Here is a 15,589-nt window from a genome sequence, read left to right as displayed (position 1 = left end):
CTATATATACGGTTAGTAGAAGCCTACTTGACTTCCTTAACTACTTTAAAAAACTTTATATAAAAGTAAAGGCTACACAATTTTCAAATAAGTTCAAAAGAATCAATATATTAAATATGGTAAAACGGTTTTAGTATAGAAAAGAACTGTTTTTGGTAGAAATAGTCTTAAAGAACTATAACCGGTTAATGTTTAAAAATTGAGCTTTAAAAAACGCAATCAGCAATCTACTACAGTAGTATTCTCTAAAAAATTAACATAAATGCCGTTAGTTAATTTTAATTACCAATAAAAAATACTACCTAAATGTCACACAATCTATCTATTAAAAATTTTATAACTGAATAACACTATAGATTTACGCGGTAAAAACTCCCATTGTTATTTAAAAGCATATATTGTTATTTTTGTGTTACGGAACAGAAATTACTGTTACGCAACAGAGAATACCAACAGCCAATCACGTACGATATTTTGGTCAGGTTGATTAAGTCAGACTCTAAAATGAGATGCTAAGAAATAGTAAATACCCAACCCGTTCCGTGTCTAATTTAGGACGTTTTTGATATATTGTAAAATCTGAATTGTTCAATTTAACATAGTTGTTAATGGCTGTATTTGTACTATAAAGTTAGGTTTTGTGAGTTTTAAATACTATTTAGTTGTTAATAAATTTGTACACCGACATTCAGTTGTTTTTATAACTGATGACGTCATAAATCGTGGAAAGTCATAAACCCCTTTACTTATTTCACCATATTTATGCGTTCAAATATGGTTAATTTTAATTTATTTTTATTCAGGTCTGTCAGTTGGATAGGTGAAAATTTATTAATTTATCTGATTGGATTACCCAGATATTTGTTATTTCAGAAATAAAAGGTTGGCCTTGGCATTTTACATTTCTTGGAAGTTATTATTAAAGGTAAACATGATACCCAACCGTTTCTTAGTTTTAGTCGTATTTTTACCCAAAGATATCTTGTTATATTTCGATTGAAAACTTAAACCATTTAATAAAAAGTTGTCAGCCTTTAAATAAGTTTTTTTTATAAATTAACTGATCAGATATGGACAGCGATTCTGAGGACAAGCCACCAGCACCTCCTGCTCGTTTAACAAGCACAATGCATAACAAGGGAGATATGCAAGCCCTTAAACCTTTGCCGTCAGTTCCTGAAGCTGAATCGAAGAAAAAAAAGAAAATGTTTAACAAAATTTTTGTTGGGGAAGATAAATGTAAATACTTTATTGTTAAATTATTTTTTTTCTATTGTGCTTAAACTGCATTTGCTATCTTTTGATAAAGTTTAAAACTAATTTAAAAGGTTATTAATAATTTAGCAAAAAAGGAAAAGAAAGAAAGACCAGAAATCTCTTTACCATCTGACTTTGAGCATACTGTTCATGTTGGTTTTGATGCAGTTACCGGGGAATTTACGGTAAATAAAATTAAGTGTATGAATTAAAACCTAAAATAATTAGTAAATGTTGTTTTTTATTTTAAATGTTTTTAAGTTATATATATATATATTAAGATTGCTTTTTTTAAAATCAAAAAATGTGTTTATTTTTTTAACGTATTTGCAAAGGTGGGCACCAAACCGTTAATGCGTTAATCGTTGATTAACGAAGTTGACTTTTTCGTTAAAATTTAACTTTTAAGTTAACTTTGAAAATCATAAACGGATCTTTTAACTTTCGTTACATTAATATGCTTCCGTTAGATAAAGTACGTTACTACCAAAAATGTCTTAAATATACAAATTTTATGTGGTCCATTGACATCTTACGATTTAGATAACATTGTTTTCCAACAGAAAAAAGCTACAAAAACAAATTAGTCATTATAATATAGAAGTTAACTTGAAACTTAACTTTAATAAGCAGATGGACATGTTAATTTAATAAATTGTATCTATTGTTACAACCTTTTAAAGATAACTCGTAAACTTACATCGAAAACGGTGGCGTAACAAATTAAAAAATGTGACAAATGTGGCACAATTTGCTTTAGTTTTTATTTGCTTCTTATTGCGTCATAATAGTAGGCCTGATTATAAAGACTTTTAAGTTTAATAGTACAGTCGACAGTCTGACAGTAGTCTTTATAGCATTCTTGGTAACTTCCAAAACATTCGTATTTAACTAACGGTTTAGTTTTATCGAAGTTCACGATTTTATTAATGGAACACCCGTTATCAAAGTTGATTTTTAAGTAACGGTGCCCACCTATGCGTATTTGTGATCAGTAGGCTATTTAATTTAAAACAATTACGAGTTATAATTTATTTCAGGGCATGCCAACTCAATGGTCTAGATTACTACAAACTTCAAACATTAGCAAATCTGAACAACTCAAAAATCCAAAAGCTGTTCTTCAGGTACATTTTAAATAGAGGTTTTTTGTATACAAGTAATAAATTTATTTCCTTGACATTTGAAAATGTATCTCTTCAAATGTTGGTATAACCTATTGTTTGTTTAGGCTAGATATGTATAAAATTTTGTATGTTAATAATTAAACTTCTAATGAGAAAGGGTTATTTATAATACCTCACCATTTTGAAAAATCCCAAAAATATGTTTTTATTTTAATAGGTGTTAGACTTTTATGAACGGTCTGAAAACAATGGTCAGAAATATATATTCACAAGTGCCAATTATTCGAATTCGCAACAAACTAAGGTAATTTCTTTATACACAAATTTTCTGTTTTTACTTTTCTGGCAACTTTTTCTAATAATTTTGAAGGCTAAATTATATATAAAACATTTTTGTATTTTTGTAAAATGATTTTTGTAAAAACTAAATTTCTTTAGGTTAACTAAAATTCTACTTAAATTTTTTTTCCAAACATTTTAACCTAGCAACCAAATGTACCTAATATTCCCCAAATTGAGGCTCCCACATCCTCCCAACCCTCAGAGGATAGTGATTCTGGAGGTGATGATGGTCCTCCTCCAACCATTGCTCCAAGACCAGATCACACAAAATCTGTAAGAAATTATAACTCTAAAAAAATTGTTTTTTTCGTGAGAAAAAAATTATATAGACAATTATTATTCATCAAAAGTATATATATTAAATTATTTTTTTGGTGTTTTAAATTTTTAATTTACTAAAAGTGCATTTAATATATTTCTCTCCTTAGATATACACGAAATCCGTCATAGAACCTTTCGGTCCACCTAGTGGAAATGCAACAATAAACACACCCAATCAAGCTGTTACTAATAACAGGTCCGAGAGACCAAAAAAAAAAAAGATTTCAGATGAAGAAGTTTTGGCAAAACTTAGTAAGTTTTTTCTTGTTAAGTATTTGCAGTGAAGGCTGAGTTAGGAATTGCTGATCGTGATTTTAAAATTGATTTATAATGCTTCCTGTTTTGTTTTCTACTACTGTAGTGAGTGAGAAATTGTGCCAAAATTAATTATTGTTTTTAAACTTTCCCAATTTTTGTCTAGGAACTATAGTAAGCGTTGGAAATCCAGAAGAAAAATATTCGAGATTTGAAAAGATTGGCCAGGGGTAAATAACATGATTAAAAGCGATTTTTACTAAAAAAATTTTAAATGTTTATTGATTAAAAAAACCTTTATAATAATTTTAATACACTAAATGAGAGTCCACTCTACCAACAACATTTTTATTGTTGTAATATGATTGCAATTAATATTTGCCCATACATGTTATGTAATAAGCTTTACAATTCATATATTTTTAACAACAAAAAATAAAGATACATATTTACCAAATAATAAATTGTATAAATGTTTAGAGCTTCTGGTACAGTTTATACGGCGGAAGATGTTTCAACTGGTGATCAAGTTGCCATCAAACAAATGAACTTGTCCCAACAACCTAAGAAGGAACTTATCATTAACGAGATTATTGTAATGAGGGAAAATAAACACCCCAATATTGTTAACTACCTGGACTCTTACCTAAAGGTGGTTATTCCATTTGTTATGTACCGTACCTGTTTTAACCAGTTAGGTTAAATAGTACTTTTTGTGACGAACATGTTAATATTTTTACATTGTTTTACACTAGTTTTTCTTTTTTTGAAGCATTGTGCATGATTTTTAAGTTAAACCTTTCTAAAATTTTAGGGTGAGGAATTGTGGGTAGTTATGGAGTACCTACCAGGTGGTTCTCTCACTGATGTTGTCACGGAAACATGCATGGATGAAGGTCAAATTGCGGCTGTTTGTCGAGAGGTATTATTTAATTTGGAAAAAAATTTTAAACTTATTAGAATAGTTTAATTTTTGTTTTTAGCTAAGGAAACCTGGCTAAATTAATTTAGTTGTTGCCATTTCTTTTTTTCTATCATGATCACTTTCAATAGAAAAACTCTTGTAGTAGTCACATTCTTACAGTCTTAGAACCTCTACTAACTTTTTTAACATTTTTTTGTTGCTTAATAGTGTCTTCAAGCTCTTGAATTTCTTCATAGTCGAAATGTTATCCATCGAGATATTAAAAGTGACAATATCTTGCTCGGAATGCAAGGCAGTGTTAAATTAAGTAAGTACTTTAAAGAAAACACTCTTTATTTGCTTATTATTTAAGTATTTAATACACATTTATTACACACATATTGCATATTTATTTAAATATAACTGGTGTCCGAAATCCATGATTAATTTGACCTGAATATTTTTAGCTGATTTTGGTTTTTGTGCCCAAATCACCCCAGAGCAAAGTAAAAGATCTACTATGGTGGGAACACCTTATTGGATGGCTCCTGAAGTTGTTACAAGAAAGGCTTATGGACCAAAGGTAATGATTTTATTTGATGTGTATTTTTATTTAACAAATCATAAATTGCAGCATTTCACTGTTTGTGGTGTTGCGAATTTTGGTCAATTAATGTTAATATTTTAAAGTAAATTTAGAACATCACGCCAAATTTTAAACACAGTGTTCACTAAAATATTCAGGTTGATATTTGGAGTTTGGGTATCATGGCAATTGAAATGGTTGAAGGGGAACCTCCTTATTTAAATGAAAATCCACTGAGGGTAAGTTAGTTTGGGTAAACATTTCTCTTACATTAAGATTTTGTTATTTTATTTTGTAACCAAAATATTCCAATAATGACGGCATTTTTAAACTATATGTACATGGTAATAGGCCTATACAATTTGGTTGTGCTTTAACTATTACCCTATTTTTATGCAGGCGCTTTACTTAATTGCCACAAATGGGACACCTGAGATTCAACAACCCGAGAAATTAACCGAAACTTTTCATGATTTTCTTCACTGTTGCTTGGAGATGGATGTGGATGATAGATACAGTGCTGTCGACTTACTAACGGTACTTACACTTTTTTAAATAAATTCATTTAATTTTTACTAAAATTTTGCCCTTTATTTCAATTTTACTATTTAGCATTGTTTCCTGCAAAAGTCAGCTCCATTAGCTTCTCTAAATCCACTTATACTTGCTGCAAAAGAAGTAGCTAAACACCATGGCTGAAAATTATTCACTACTTGACATTGGCAGTATTTAATTGTTATAGGGTGTGGAAATCCTATTCCTTATATTCTACCTAGGCAAATCAATTTCTTTAAATTAGTATTAGTATCGATAAGAAAAAAAAAATTAAAAAGTGTAACTTAATTATTTTGTATTAGAAATAAATATAAGTATCATAATATAATTTCTGAAATTTCTATAGTTCCATTCCACAGTCTTCCTTATACTCTCCAGTACCTGTTCCAAGTAGTTTTAGATTGCTTTTTTATATAATTTAACATTGAATAAAGCATCAAATTCTATTATCGTGTACTTTTGTAAATATTTGCGCCTTGTGTTTTTTGCTGGCAAATTTTGTATGAGATACACACTTAAATGCAGGACCATTTACTAATTAATGCACAATACAATCTTTTAAACTTTCTTAGAAGTTTATTCATGTTTAATTTGCATATTTTACTAGTGTTTAATTTTTTCTGGTGGTCAAAAACTGAATATTTGCAACATGTTTAAATGGTCATGTCTATTTAAAATTCCAAAAATGTTACTATTTCATTAATCCACTGTTGTTACTGCTTATAGTTTAAATAATGTTTTTGTTAATTCATATTCTTAAAGCAAGACAGTTTGTGATAATCATGGTATACAATTTAAAATTGGCGTATTTTCTATATTACTTTCCTTTTTATGTATATACAACAATGGTATTATTACAATAAGGTTTTACTTATAATCAAGAATATTATCCCATTATGTTTTATTTTAATGGAATGTGATCATTTCATTATTACTTTGCAATGTTTAGCAATCATTGTAATAAATATAATCTTGGATTTCGATGTCAGAAATACAAACATTGAATGAATTGCATTGTTTGACCATGTGTTAAAGTTATTTATTGCCTATTATGCTAGGTATGTTTAACTTAGGTGATGTATATATATATATATTGTTCAATAGGTAGTAGGTATTTCAAATTTTTATAAATAAACTGCAGGCCATTAGAGATAACTACTTTATTACACATAATGAAGGAAATTAACGTAATAAAGGAAATTAAATTTCCCCTTTCCCTTTGGTTTATTTTCACGAAATAAATCAAAGAGTAAATAGAAGATTTTAAAGTTGTTAATGCGACCTTGCTGTTTCATATAGGTACGCTGCCGAGGTGTTAGATTTAACAGGGATTTGAAAGTAGGATATTACATGGATTTGAAAGTAGGATATTACAGAAAGAAAGTTCTAAATTAAAAAAAACTGCCTAAATCCACGAACTAACTTGTAACTAAAAGTTGACAACGTGACGTAGAACACGTAATTTATATTTCTTCAACGGAAATCAAAACTCAGACAGACGGGAAAAGTACTTTTTTCGCCTAGGTTTTTTATTCATGCGTAGAAAGTTTCTTAAGACAACCACTGTACAGTTTGCTACGTATACAAGACTAGTCATGTTGTAAGTTACGATTTCTTAAAATCTGAAAAATTTGTTTCTAGAAAGGTTGCGTATGTTGTACTTCTTATTTCAAATACGCCTACGAAAAAGTAAATGTTGAACGTGTAAAATATTCTTGTATCATTTTAAATTGATATCTTTAAGTTATGTTAAAGTGGTAATCGAAATAACTTTATTTTGTAGACCAGTAGGATCAAGACATAATTTATATTAAAATGAGAAAGTTATTTAATTGTTACACATTATTATGTATATTGTGTGCTTTGTTATGCCTTCTTATAAATGTTAACTGCGAATATTTTTCATCCCTTGGTCAAATGGAAGATCTGATTTATGATGAATCAGATTTAATTACATCACTTAATGATTATATAAGTGCTGAACAAGATAGATTGAATAAAATTAAAAGGTATAAATCCCCATTTAGTGTATCTGGCTGTGTTTTTTGTAAACAAAGATTTTTAATTATCTTTTAAGACACTGTATATTTATTGTTTATATTATTTATATAAATATAATTTTTTTGTTAAAGTTTTAATTAACTAAAAATTTAATTAACTAGTTAAGTTGAATTATGTAATATTAAATGTTTGATTTTTGTTTCAGGTTTGCGGCTGAATTTAAGGAAGAATCTGATGGTGCAAAGGCCAATGTCGATCGTTATTTAAGTCATCCAGTTAACCAATATAGGTTGGTTAAAAGACTTGCACATCAATGGTCAGACATTGAAAATTTAGTTACAGAAGATACATCGGATGGTAAATTAAAACAATGTTATTTTTAAACTGTTTGCATTTGTATTTTAAAATGCAATAACTTAAAACAGAGTGCAGTATTGTGCTGATTACACTATTAAATTTAATTTTATAGAGTTTTTGACTAATTTGACAATCAAACGAGCTCACTTTCCTGATGATGATGATACTAAAGGAACAGCTCAGGCAATAATGAGATTACAGGATACTTATAAAATTGATACTCATGATTTTGCACAAGGCATTATATATGGTATATATTTTTGATTGATTCACAGGGCTTTCACAATTATTAATCTAAACAAACAACTTTATTTGCTTGAGTTTATGTATATTAACAGTTTTGAAATCCCTCTAAAAATTACTTGTTTTAGCAAAATTGTAAATTAACCTTCGTTACACTTTTGATTTTGTTAATAAAGATTCGAAAGCCAATAGTTCGCTAACTGCAGAAGATTGTTTTTATATTGGAAGGACAGCATATCTGGAAAAAGATTTTTATCACTGTACCTTATGGATGAATGAAGCTTTAAATAAAGATGATTTGGAATCAGTTTCAAAATTTGACGTGCTCGATCATTTGTCCTATTGTGTTGCACAGGTAAAAATAATTTTTTTTTAATACAACATAAAATTTATTTTAGAACTCTAAATTTCAACCTCAAAAAGATAATTTTATGTACTTATATTTATCATTAGCATGGAAATATACAAAAAGCTTATGAAATAACGGCAGAAATGCTTCAAATTAACCCTGATCATGAAAGAATACAAGGAAATTATCTACATTACAAGTATTAACATTTTTTTAATTGCTTTCTGTAATTAATATTGTCCTAGGTTTTATACAGTAATACTGTATTTCTTATTTTTGAAGTTCTAGAGTTACACATATTTATGTTATATATACAACGTTCCTAGTTATTGACATTTTGGTTTTGTGTTACTTGTTAAGCTTGTGTTTAATGTTTGACTAAAAACATATAATACTAAACCATAGACACTTTCACCATATCAATATCATAGTTCATAAAAACAAAAACAGCGATTGACATATTCTTGGGTAATTTGAAAGAAACACATTGACAAATAATATGAGAAAAAACCACACCCTATTATAAAAAAAATTACCTGTCCATGATTTTGTATTCCAGAAATTTATTAGGAGCTCGAAAGAAGGGGGATGAGGGGGAAGATTTGTCGGATGTTTCGATCTTGGACTCCATTCGACGACAACAAGATCATCCTTATCTGCCTGAACGTGATTTGTATGAAAAACTTTGTCGTGGGGTAAAAAAGAATAATGTGAGTTTTTTTTTTAAAACTGTATTTCTGATTATATTTTTTAGATGGTTTTTTATTGTTCTAAGGTGTAATTTAAAAAAAAAAGTTTTTTTAAACTTTCTCCATTAACTTTGTAAACTAATTTTAGGTAGCAAAAGTTGAAAGAAAATTGAAGTGTTATTATTGGACAAATAACAACAGACCGGAATTAATAATTGGTCCAGTGAAAATTGAGGAACTATGGAACTCGCCACATTTAATTCGGTTTCTCAATATTTATTATGACAGTGAAATAGAAGTTATTAAAACTTTAGCCAAACCGAAGGTAATTGTATATATATTTTAATTTCTTTTCAGTTATTTTTGTAATTCTTTTTTTGTTGTTACAAAAAACTTAAAATAAAGCAAAAAAGTAATTTAAAATGAAATTTAATCCTTTTTTTTTTGAAAAGTTAAATCGAGCCACTGTTCAAAATCCCATCACTGGAGTTCTTGAATTTGCTCATTATCGGGTGAGTAAAAGTGCTTGGCTCACTAATGAAGAACATGAGGTTGTGGATCGAGTTTGTAAAAGAATTGAAATTGTTACTGGACTTTCTATGGAAACTGCTGAAGAATTACAGGTATTCTTTTTCACCTTATAAACAAAACAATTTTAAATGTGGAAAGTTTAGCATTCTGTATGATAATCGTAAACATTAAGTTTTAAATTATAAGATAAAAACCTAAAATTCAATAATATTTCTTTTTCAAATTATAATAAATATATATATTTATATATTTTGGTCTCATCATTATTTTTTAAGACCCTAATAAATACCTGGTATTAAAAGTACTAAAAAAAAATAATAAAATGTTGAATACAATAAGTTTCTTATAATTTTAGGTTGCAAATTATGGTGTTGGAGGTCAATATGAACCACATTATGATTATGCCCGGGTTAGTAGGATTAAAACATTCTTATTAACAATTCTTACACTTAAAAAAATCTTATTATTAAATAACCTTTTATTGAATAAAAACACCTGCAATTGTGTGTTAATATTTGTTTAATTGATTGCATTTATTTCAAATTTGTCTGTTATTTTTTAATGTTCTGAGGAGTCCGATGCTGGGCAATTTCGAGTTGAGATTGGGAACAGGATTGCCACTTTCATTGCTTATGTAAGTTTATATCAAACATGCTTTATATTGTAACTTTATTTACAATAATTTAAACCCCATGAAAAAGGAAAATTAGTACTGATCGTGTAACTTGTATTCATATTATGTTATTTGTACCTTTTTCGTTAAAGCTAAGTGACATTGAGCATGGTGGAAGAACAGTTTTTCTTCACCCTGGAATTGGTGTGAAACCCATCAAAGGCAGTGCTGCCTTTTGGTATAATCTTCTACCTTCAGGTGACGGGGATGCAAGGACTAGACATGCAGCATGCCCTGTTTTAACTGGGGTAAAATGGGGTGAGTATATTTTGGGTAATGAATTGCGAGATAAATAAACGCTGCACCAGCATCGTGTAGTGATTTAAGGTTTAAGGTCGTGGATTCAATCCCCACTGCTCTCAAACTGTAGCACTCTTGAGTAAGCTGCTATAAACAGTATAAACTCCTGCTGGGTCAGCACTTAATCAGCAGCATAATTACCAGGCAATTATAGTCTCTATATCCCAAACTGCCAAAGGCAACTCGAGACTGGATCAGAGTAACTGATCTCTACGTTTAGGTCGCGCATGCAACCTTTCCACATTGAGAATAAAGATATATCCAAAAAAAAAATGTTTGTATGTAAAATTTTTTTAGATGTCTAGGTTTTGTTTAATTTTATTTTTTTTTAAATAAATTAAAAATAAAATTATTTTATTAGTTTCGAACAAGTGGATTCATGAAAGGGATCAGGAGTTTAGAAGAAAATGTGATGTTAATCAATATGCAGATAATCGAATTTTTTAAATATTTTTCTACTTTTTATTCCACAGTTATTTTGCAGTATGCTTGTGCACGTGCTTTTGTAACATTTCACTTTTTTTGCCATATTTTGCTTAAGTATTATATATTTCAAATGTTTATAATAAAAATCCTTTTTTTTGAAAATATTTACATTAAAATCCAATTTTTTTGCAGATGTTTATAATAAAATATGAAGGTACTAAAAGTAATGCATTATTAAGTAATATATATATATATATGTAAAAAGTTATACAAAAAATGCTACCAAGTGCTGTTTATGTAGTGTAACTGTAAGCAAGAAGACTGACTTTCATACCGTGTATGGTGCCTTACTCAGAGCGCTACAGCATGAGACCAGTGGGGATTGAACCCACGACCCCATAGTGGTGTAGCAAGTGTTCTTACCACTACTATTGTTATCTTAAATAACAAGTGTTATCTTAAAATTATGTTTATTATTGTTATCTTAAAGAACGAGTCATTTCTAAATTGCAATACTAACTTTATTTGTTTTACCTAAGTGCCTTACGGTAGGAATGAAACATCAAATCTTGCGTGATGTACAGCCTGATTATAAATTACTGAAATTAAGTTTATCCCCAATTCACTCTATAAAACACTTGGGACAGTATGAATTCAGAGTCTGGCTTAATCAACCTGACCAAAATATCGTACGTGATTGGCTGTTGGTATTCTCTGTTGCGTAACAGTAATCTCTGTTCCGTAACACAAGAATAACAATATATGCTTTTAAATAACAATGGGAGTTTTTACCGCGTAAATCTAAAGAATTATTCAGTTATAAAATTTTACGTTTGCATATATATGTTTGGAAAATTTTTGGAAAATTCTATGTTTGCAAATTTGAAATGAACTTTTCAGGAAACACATTTGAGGGCCAGGTTTCTTTTTACACGGCAACAGGGGGAATGCAGGAGCATTTTAAAGCTCTTGCAAATCCCCCTGTTGCTCATAACCTGGCTCTCCTAGAATCTGGAGGAGGGATTGAAGATAAACTGTGAGTTATTTTTGCTGTTTTAATTTTTTTTTGCATTTTACTGAATTTAAAATAAATGTGTTGTTAAAAGTAACACTGCATTTTAAATATTTGGTAATTATGTTAGTGCAAAATGCTAATAAAGTTTATATTTTTTTAGAAAATCTACAAACAGTATCAAAAATAGACTTGGCGAGTAAGTTATTTTTTTTACATTGTTTTTTAAGCATTTTACTAAATCTAAAATAAATGATGCTGTTAAAAGTAACACTGTTTTTTAAATATTTGGTAGACCTTTTAATTTATTGTAGTTATGTTAGTACAAAATTCTAATAAAGTATATATTTTTTTTAGAAAATCTGTACACGTTAAGGATAGACTTGGCGAGTAAGTTATTTTTTTATATTGTTTTTAAAATTTTTTTAAACATTTTACTAAATCTAAAATAAATGATGCTGTTAAAAGTAGCACCGTTTTTTTAAATGTTTGGTAGACCTTTTAATTTATTGTAATTCTGTTAGTGCAAAATGCTTATACGGTATATATTTTTTTAAAGAAAAACAAATACACATGGAGGCAAGGGGGCTCGCTGGAGAAGACAGCAGAAGAGGGGATCGGCAGTAAAACCTGCTTGTTATTCAACATCAAAGTAACTTCTTAAATTTATTTTACCGATTTAGAATGGTTTAAAAAACATTAAAACTTTTTTTGTAGATATGCAAGTGAAGACCGGAAAAGGTGGGTCAGTGGTGGGGGGACAGAAATGAACTATTTAAGTAAAAACTTGTACCCCTCTCCCACCACTGGCCCTCCGAACTGCCGAGCCCCTCTTTCTGTGAAGGACTCCAGCTCCCCCAAGCCTCCATCCAAAATAAAAGAATTTTTGTTTAAAACTGAGTGGTTTATAAAACCTAGGCGTTTAAAAGGTATAATAGTCATCGTACCTTCATTTTAAGATGTTTTATTAGGGCAAATTGAGAATGGCAGCATTTTAACAAATTAAAAGTTATCAGTTATGAAAAAAAGTATCACTTTGATATTTGAAAGCTAGGAATTAATAGAAACAAAAAACATCTAACCAAATTTAATTACTTTGTATTAAAGACTATAATCTAAGTAATAATCAAAGGTTTAATTTTTTTACTTTATTTTATAACAAAACTTGCCATTATCAATAAAAAAAACAAAAACTGCAAAGGTATTTACGGAACTAGGCCTGAATTATACATATTTTAGACCACATCTAAATAAGATCTCAACTTTTTATGCCTCCATTTCAGTCGGTCTTAACTTTGTTTGTTGTTGGGGCCATTTTAGACCACATCTAAATAAGATCTCAACTTTTTATGCCTCCATTTCAGTCGGTCTTAGCTTTGCTTGTTGTTGGGGCCATTTTAGACCACATCTAAATAAGATCTCAACTTTTTATGCCTCCATTTCAGTCGGTCTTAGCTTTGCTTGTTGTTGGGGCCATCTCGGACCACATCTAAATAAGATCTCAACTTTTTATGCCTCCATTTCAGTCGGTCTTAGCTTTGCTTGTTGTTGGGGCCATCTCGGACCACATCTAAATAAGATCTCAACTTTTTATGCCTCCATTTCAGTCGGTCTTAGCTTTGCTTGTTGTTGGGGCCATCTCGGACCACATCTAAATAAGATCTCAACTTTTTATGCCTCCATTTCAGTCGGTCTTAACTTTGTTTGTTGTTGGGGCCATCTCAGACCACATCTAAATAAGATCTCAACTTTTTATGCCTCCATTTCAGTCGGTCTTAGCTTTGTTTGTTGTTGGGGCCATTTTAGACCACATCTAAATAAGATCTCAACTTTTTATGCCTCCATTTCAGTCGGTCTTAACTTTGTTTGTTGTTGGGGCCATTTTAGAACACATCTAAATAAGATCTCAACTTTTTATGCCTCCATTTCAGTCGGTCTTAGCTTTGCTTGTTGTTGGGGCCATTTTAGACCACATCTAAATAAGATCTCAACTTTTTATGCCTCCATTTCAGTCGGTCTTAACTTTGTTTGTTGTTGGGGCCATCTCAGACCACATCTAAATAAGATCTCAACTTTTTATGCCTCCATTTCAGTCGGTCTTAACTTTGTTTGTTGTTGGGGCCATCTCAGACCACATCTAAATAAGATCTCAACTTTTTATGCCTCCATTTCAGTCGGTCTTAACTTTGTTTGTTGTTGGGGCCATCTCAGACCACATCTAAATAAGATCTCAACTTTTTATGCCTCCATTTCAGTCGGTCTTAACTTTGTTTGTTGTTGGGGCCATCTCAGACCACATCTAATTAAGATCTCAACTTTTTATGCCTCCATTTCAGTCGGTCTTAGCTTTGCTTGTTGTTGGGGCCATCTCGGACCACATCTAAATAAGATCTCAACTTTTTATGCCTCCATTTCAGTCGGTCTTAACTTTGTTTGTTGTTGGGGCCATTTTAGACCACATCTAAATAAGATCTCAACTTTTTATGCCTCCATTTCAGTCGGTCTTAGCTTTGCTTGTTGTTGGGGCCATTTTAGACCACATCTAAATAAGATCTCAACTTTTTATGCCTCCATTTCAGTCGGTCTTAACTTTGTTTGTTGTTGGGGCCATCTCAGACCACATCTAAATAAGATCTCAACTTTTTATGCCTCCATTTCAGTCGGTCTTAGCTTTGCTTGTTGTTGGGGCCATCTCGGACCACATCTAAATAAGATCTCAACTTTTTATGCCTCCATTTCAGTCGGTCTTAGCTTTGCTTGTTGTTGGGGCCATCTCGGACCACATCTAAATAAGATCTCAACTTTTTATGCCTCCATTTCAGTCGGTCTTAACTTTGTTTGTTGTTGGGGCCATTTTAGACCACATCTAAATAAGATCTCAACTTTTTATGCCTCCATTTCAGTCGGTCTTAGCTTTGCTTGTTGTTGGGGCCATTTTAGACCACATCTAAATAAGATCTCAACTTTTTATGCCTCCATTTCAGTCGGTCTTAACTTTGTTTGTTGTTGGGGCCATCTCAGACCACATCTAAATAAGATCTCAACTTTTTATGCCTCCATTTCAGTCGGTCTTAACTTTGTTTGTTGTTGGGGCCATCTCAGACCACATCTAAATAAGATCTCAACTTTTTATGCCTCCATTTCAGTCGGTCTTAACTTTGTTTGTTGTTGGGGCCATCTCAGACCACATCTAAATAAGATCTCAACTTTTTATGCCTCCATTTCAGTCGGTCTTAACTTTGTTTGTTGTTGGGGCCATCTCAGACCACATCTAATTAAGATCTCAACTTTTTATGCCTCCATTTCAGTCGGTCTTAGCTTTGCTTGTTGTTGGGGCCATCTCGGACCACATCTAAATAAGATCTCAACTTTTTATGCCTCCATTTCAGTCGGTCTTAACTTTGTTTGTTGTTGGGGCCATTTTAGACCACATCTAAATAAGATCTCAACTTTTTATGCCTCCATTTCAGTCGGTCTTAGCTTTGCTTGTTGTTGGGGCCATTTTAGACCACATCTAAATAAGATCTCAACTTTTTATGCCTCCATTTCAGTTGGTCTTAACTTTGTTTGTTGTTGGGGCCATCTCAGACCACATCTAAATAAGATCTCAACTTTTTATGCCTCCATTTCAGTCGGTCTTAACTTTGTTTGTTGTTGGGGC

At 30.6% G+C, this 15,589-nt stretch overlaps 3 protein-coding genes across 4 annotated transcripts; all 3 read left to right on the top strand.

Annotated features, from left to right (window-relative positions):
* The first annotated feature begins 782 nt into the window (after positions 1-782).
* Positions 783-6,340, top strand: LOC145743489 (serine/threonine-protein kinase PAK 1-like). Its single transcript, XM_082561460.1, has 15 exons — positions 783-925; positions 1,069-1,239; positions 1,345-1,442; positions 2,298-2,384; positions 2,602-2,688; positions 2,871-2,999; positions 3,155-3,299; positions 3,469-3,532; positions 3,783-3,954; positions 4,117-4,224; positions 4,435-4,534; positions 4,674-4,789; positions 4,951-5,031; positions 5,192-5,329; positions 5,405-6,340. Exons 2-15 carry the CDS (start codon positions 1,071-1,073, stop codon positions 5,489-5,491), a joined length of 1,581 nt encoding a protein of 526 aa, XP_082417586.1. The 5' UTR covers positions 783-925; positions 1,069-1,070; the 3' UTR covers positions 5,492-6,340.
* Positions 6,341-7,134: 794 nt separating this feature from the next.
* Positions 7,135-11,133, top strand: LOC145743488 (prolyl 4-hydroxylase subunit alpha-1-like). 2 transcript variants are annotated; one of them, XM_082561459.1, is made up of 12 exons: positions 7,135-7,356; positions 7,554-7,705; positions 7,818-7,955; positions 8,125-8,303; positions 8,402-8,496; positions 8,857-9,007; positions 9,135-9,311; positions 9,439-9,609; positions 9,873-9,926; positions 10,092-10,151; positions 10,283-10,448; positions 10,852-11,133. In XM_082561459.1, exons 1-12 carry the CDS (start codon positions 7,163-7,165, stop codon positions 10,935-10,937), a joined length of 1,623 nt encoding a protein of 540 aa, XP_082417585.1. In that variant the 5' UTR covers positions 7,135-7,162; the 3' UTR covers positions 10,938-11,133. The 2 variants fall into 2 exon arrangements, with proteins under 2 accessions (XP_082417585.1, XP_082417584.1); XM_082561458.1 differs by having other exon boundaries at positions 7,219-7,356; positions 10,089-10,151.
* A 470-nt stretch (positions 11,134-11,603) lies between these two features.
* On the top strand, positions 11,604-12,955 carry LOC145743395 (uncharacterized). The gene is made up of 5 exons (XM_082561344.1): positions 11,604-11,952; positions 12,092-12,127; positions 12,286-12,318; positions 12,488-12,580; positions 12,646-12,955. Exons 1-5 carry the CDS (start codon positions 11,804-11,806, stop codon positions 12,884-12,886), a joined length of 552 nt encoding a protein of 183 aa, XP_082417470.1. The 5' UTR covers positions 11,604-11,803; the 3' UTR covers positions 12,887-12,955.
* Positions 12,956-15,589: the final 2,634 nt, after the last annotated feature.

Source organism: Corella eumyota, chromosome 2 (genome assembly GCF_963082875.1).
Source record: "Corella eumyota chromosome 2, kaCorEumy4.1, whole genome shotgun sequence".
NCBI lineage: Eukaryota > Metazoa > Chordata > Ascidiacea > Phlebobranchia > Corellidae > Corella > Corella eumyota.
The sequence above is the reverse complement of the archived record's forward strand: the minus strand, read 5'-3'. Positions and strand labels throughout refer to the sequence as shown.

Excerpts from the sequence above, each read along its gene's own strand:
- LOC145743395 (XM_082561344.1), top strand. The coding sequence starts at position 11,804 with ATGAACTTTTCAGGAAACACATTTGAGGGCCAGGTTTCTTTTTACACG. Across the intron at positions 12,128-12,285 it reads ATCAAAAATAGACTTGGCGA|AAAATCTGTACACGTTAAGG; the intron begins GTAAGTTATTTT and ends TATTTTTTTTAG. Across the intron at positions 12,319-12,487 it reads GTTAAGGATAGACTTGGCGA|AAAAACAAATACACATGGAG; the intron begins GTAAGTTATTTT and ends ATTTTTTTAAAG.
- LOC145743488 (XM_082561459.1), top strand. The coding sequence starts at position 7,163 with ATGAGAAAGTTATTTAATTGTTACACATTATTATGTATATTGTGTGCT. Across the intron at positions 7,956-8,124 it reads TGCACAAGGCATTATATATG|ATTCGAAAGCCAATAGTTCG; the intron begins GTATATATTTTT and ends TTGTTAATAAAG. Across the intron at positions 8,304-8,401 it reads TGTCCTATTGTGTTGCACAG|CATGGAAATATACAAAAAGC; the intron begins GTAAAAATAATT and ends ATTTATCATTAG.
- LOC145743489 (XM_082561460.1), top strand. The coding sequence starts at position 1,071 with ATGGACAGCGATTCTGAGGACAAGCCACCAGCACCTCCTGCTCGTTTA. Across the intron at positions 3,000-3,154 it reads GACCAGATCACACAAAATCT|ATATACACGAAATCCGTCAT; the intron begins GTAAGAAATTAT and ends TTCTCTCCTTAG. Across the intron at positions 4,790-4,950 it reads GAAAGGCTTATGGACCAAAG|GTTGATATTTGGAGTTTGGG; the intron begins GTAATGATTTTA and ends TAAAATATTCAG.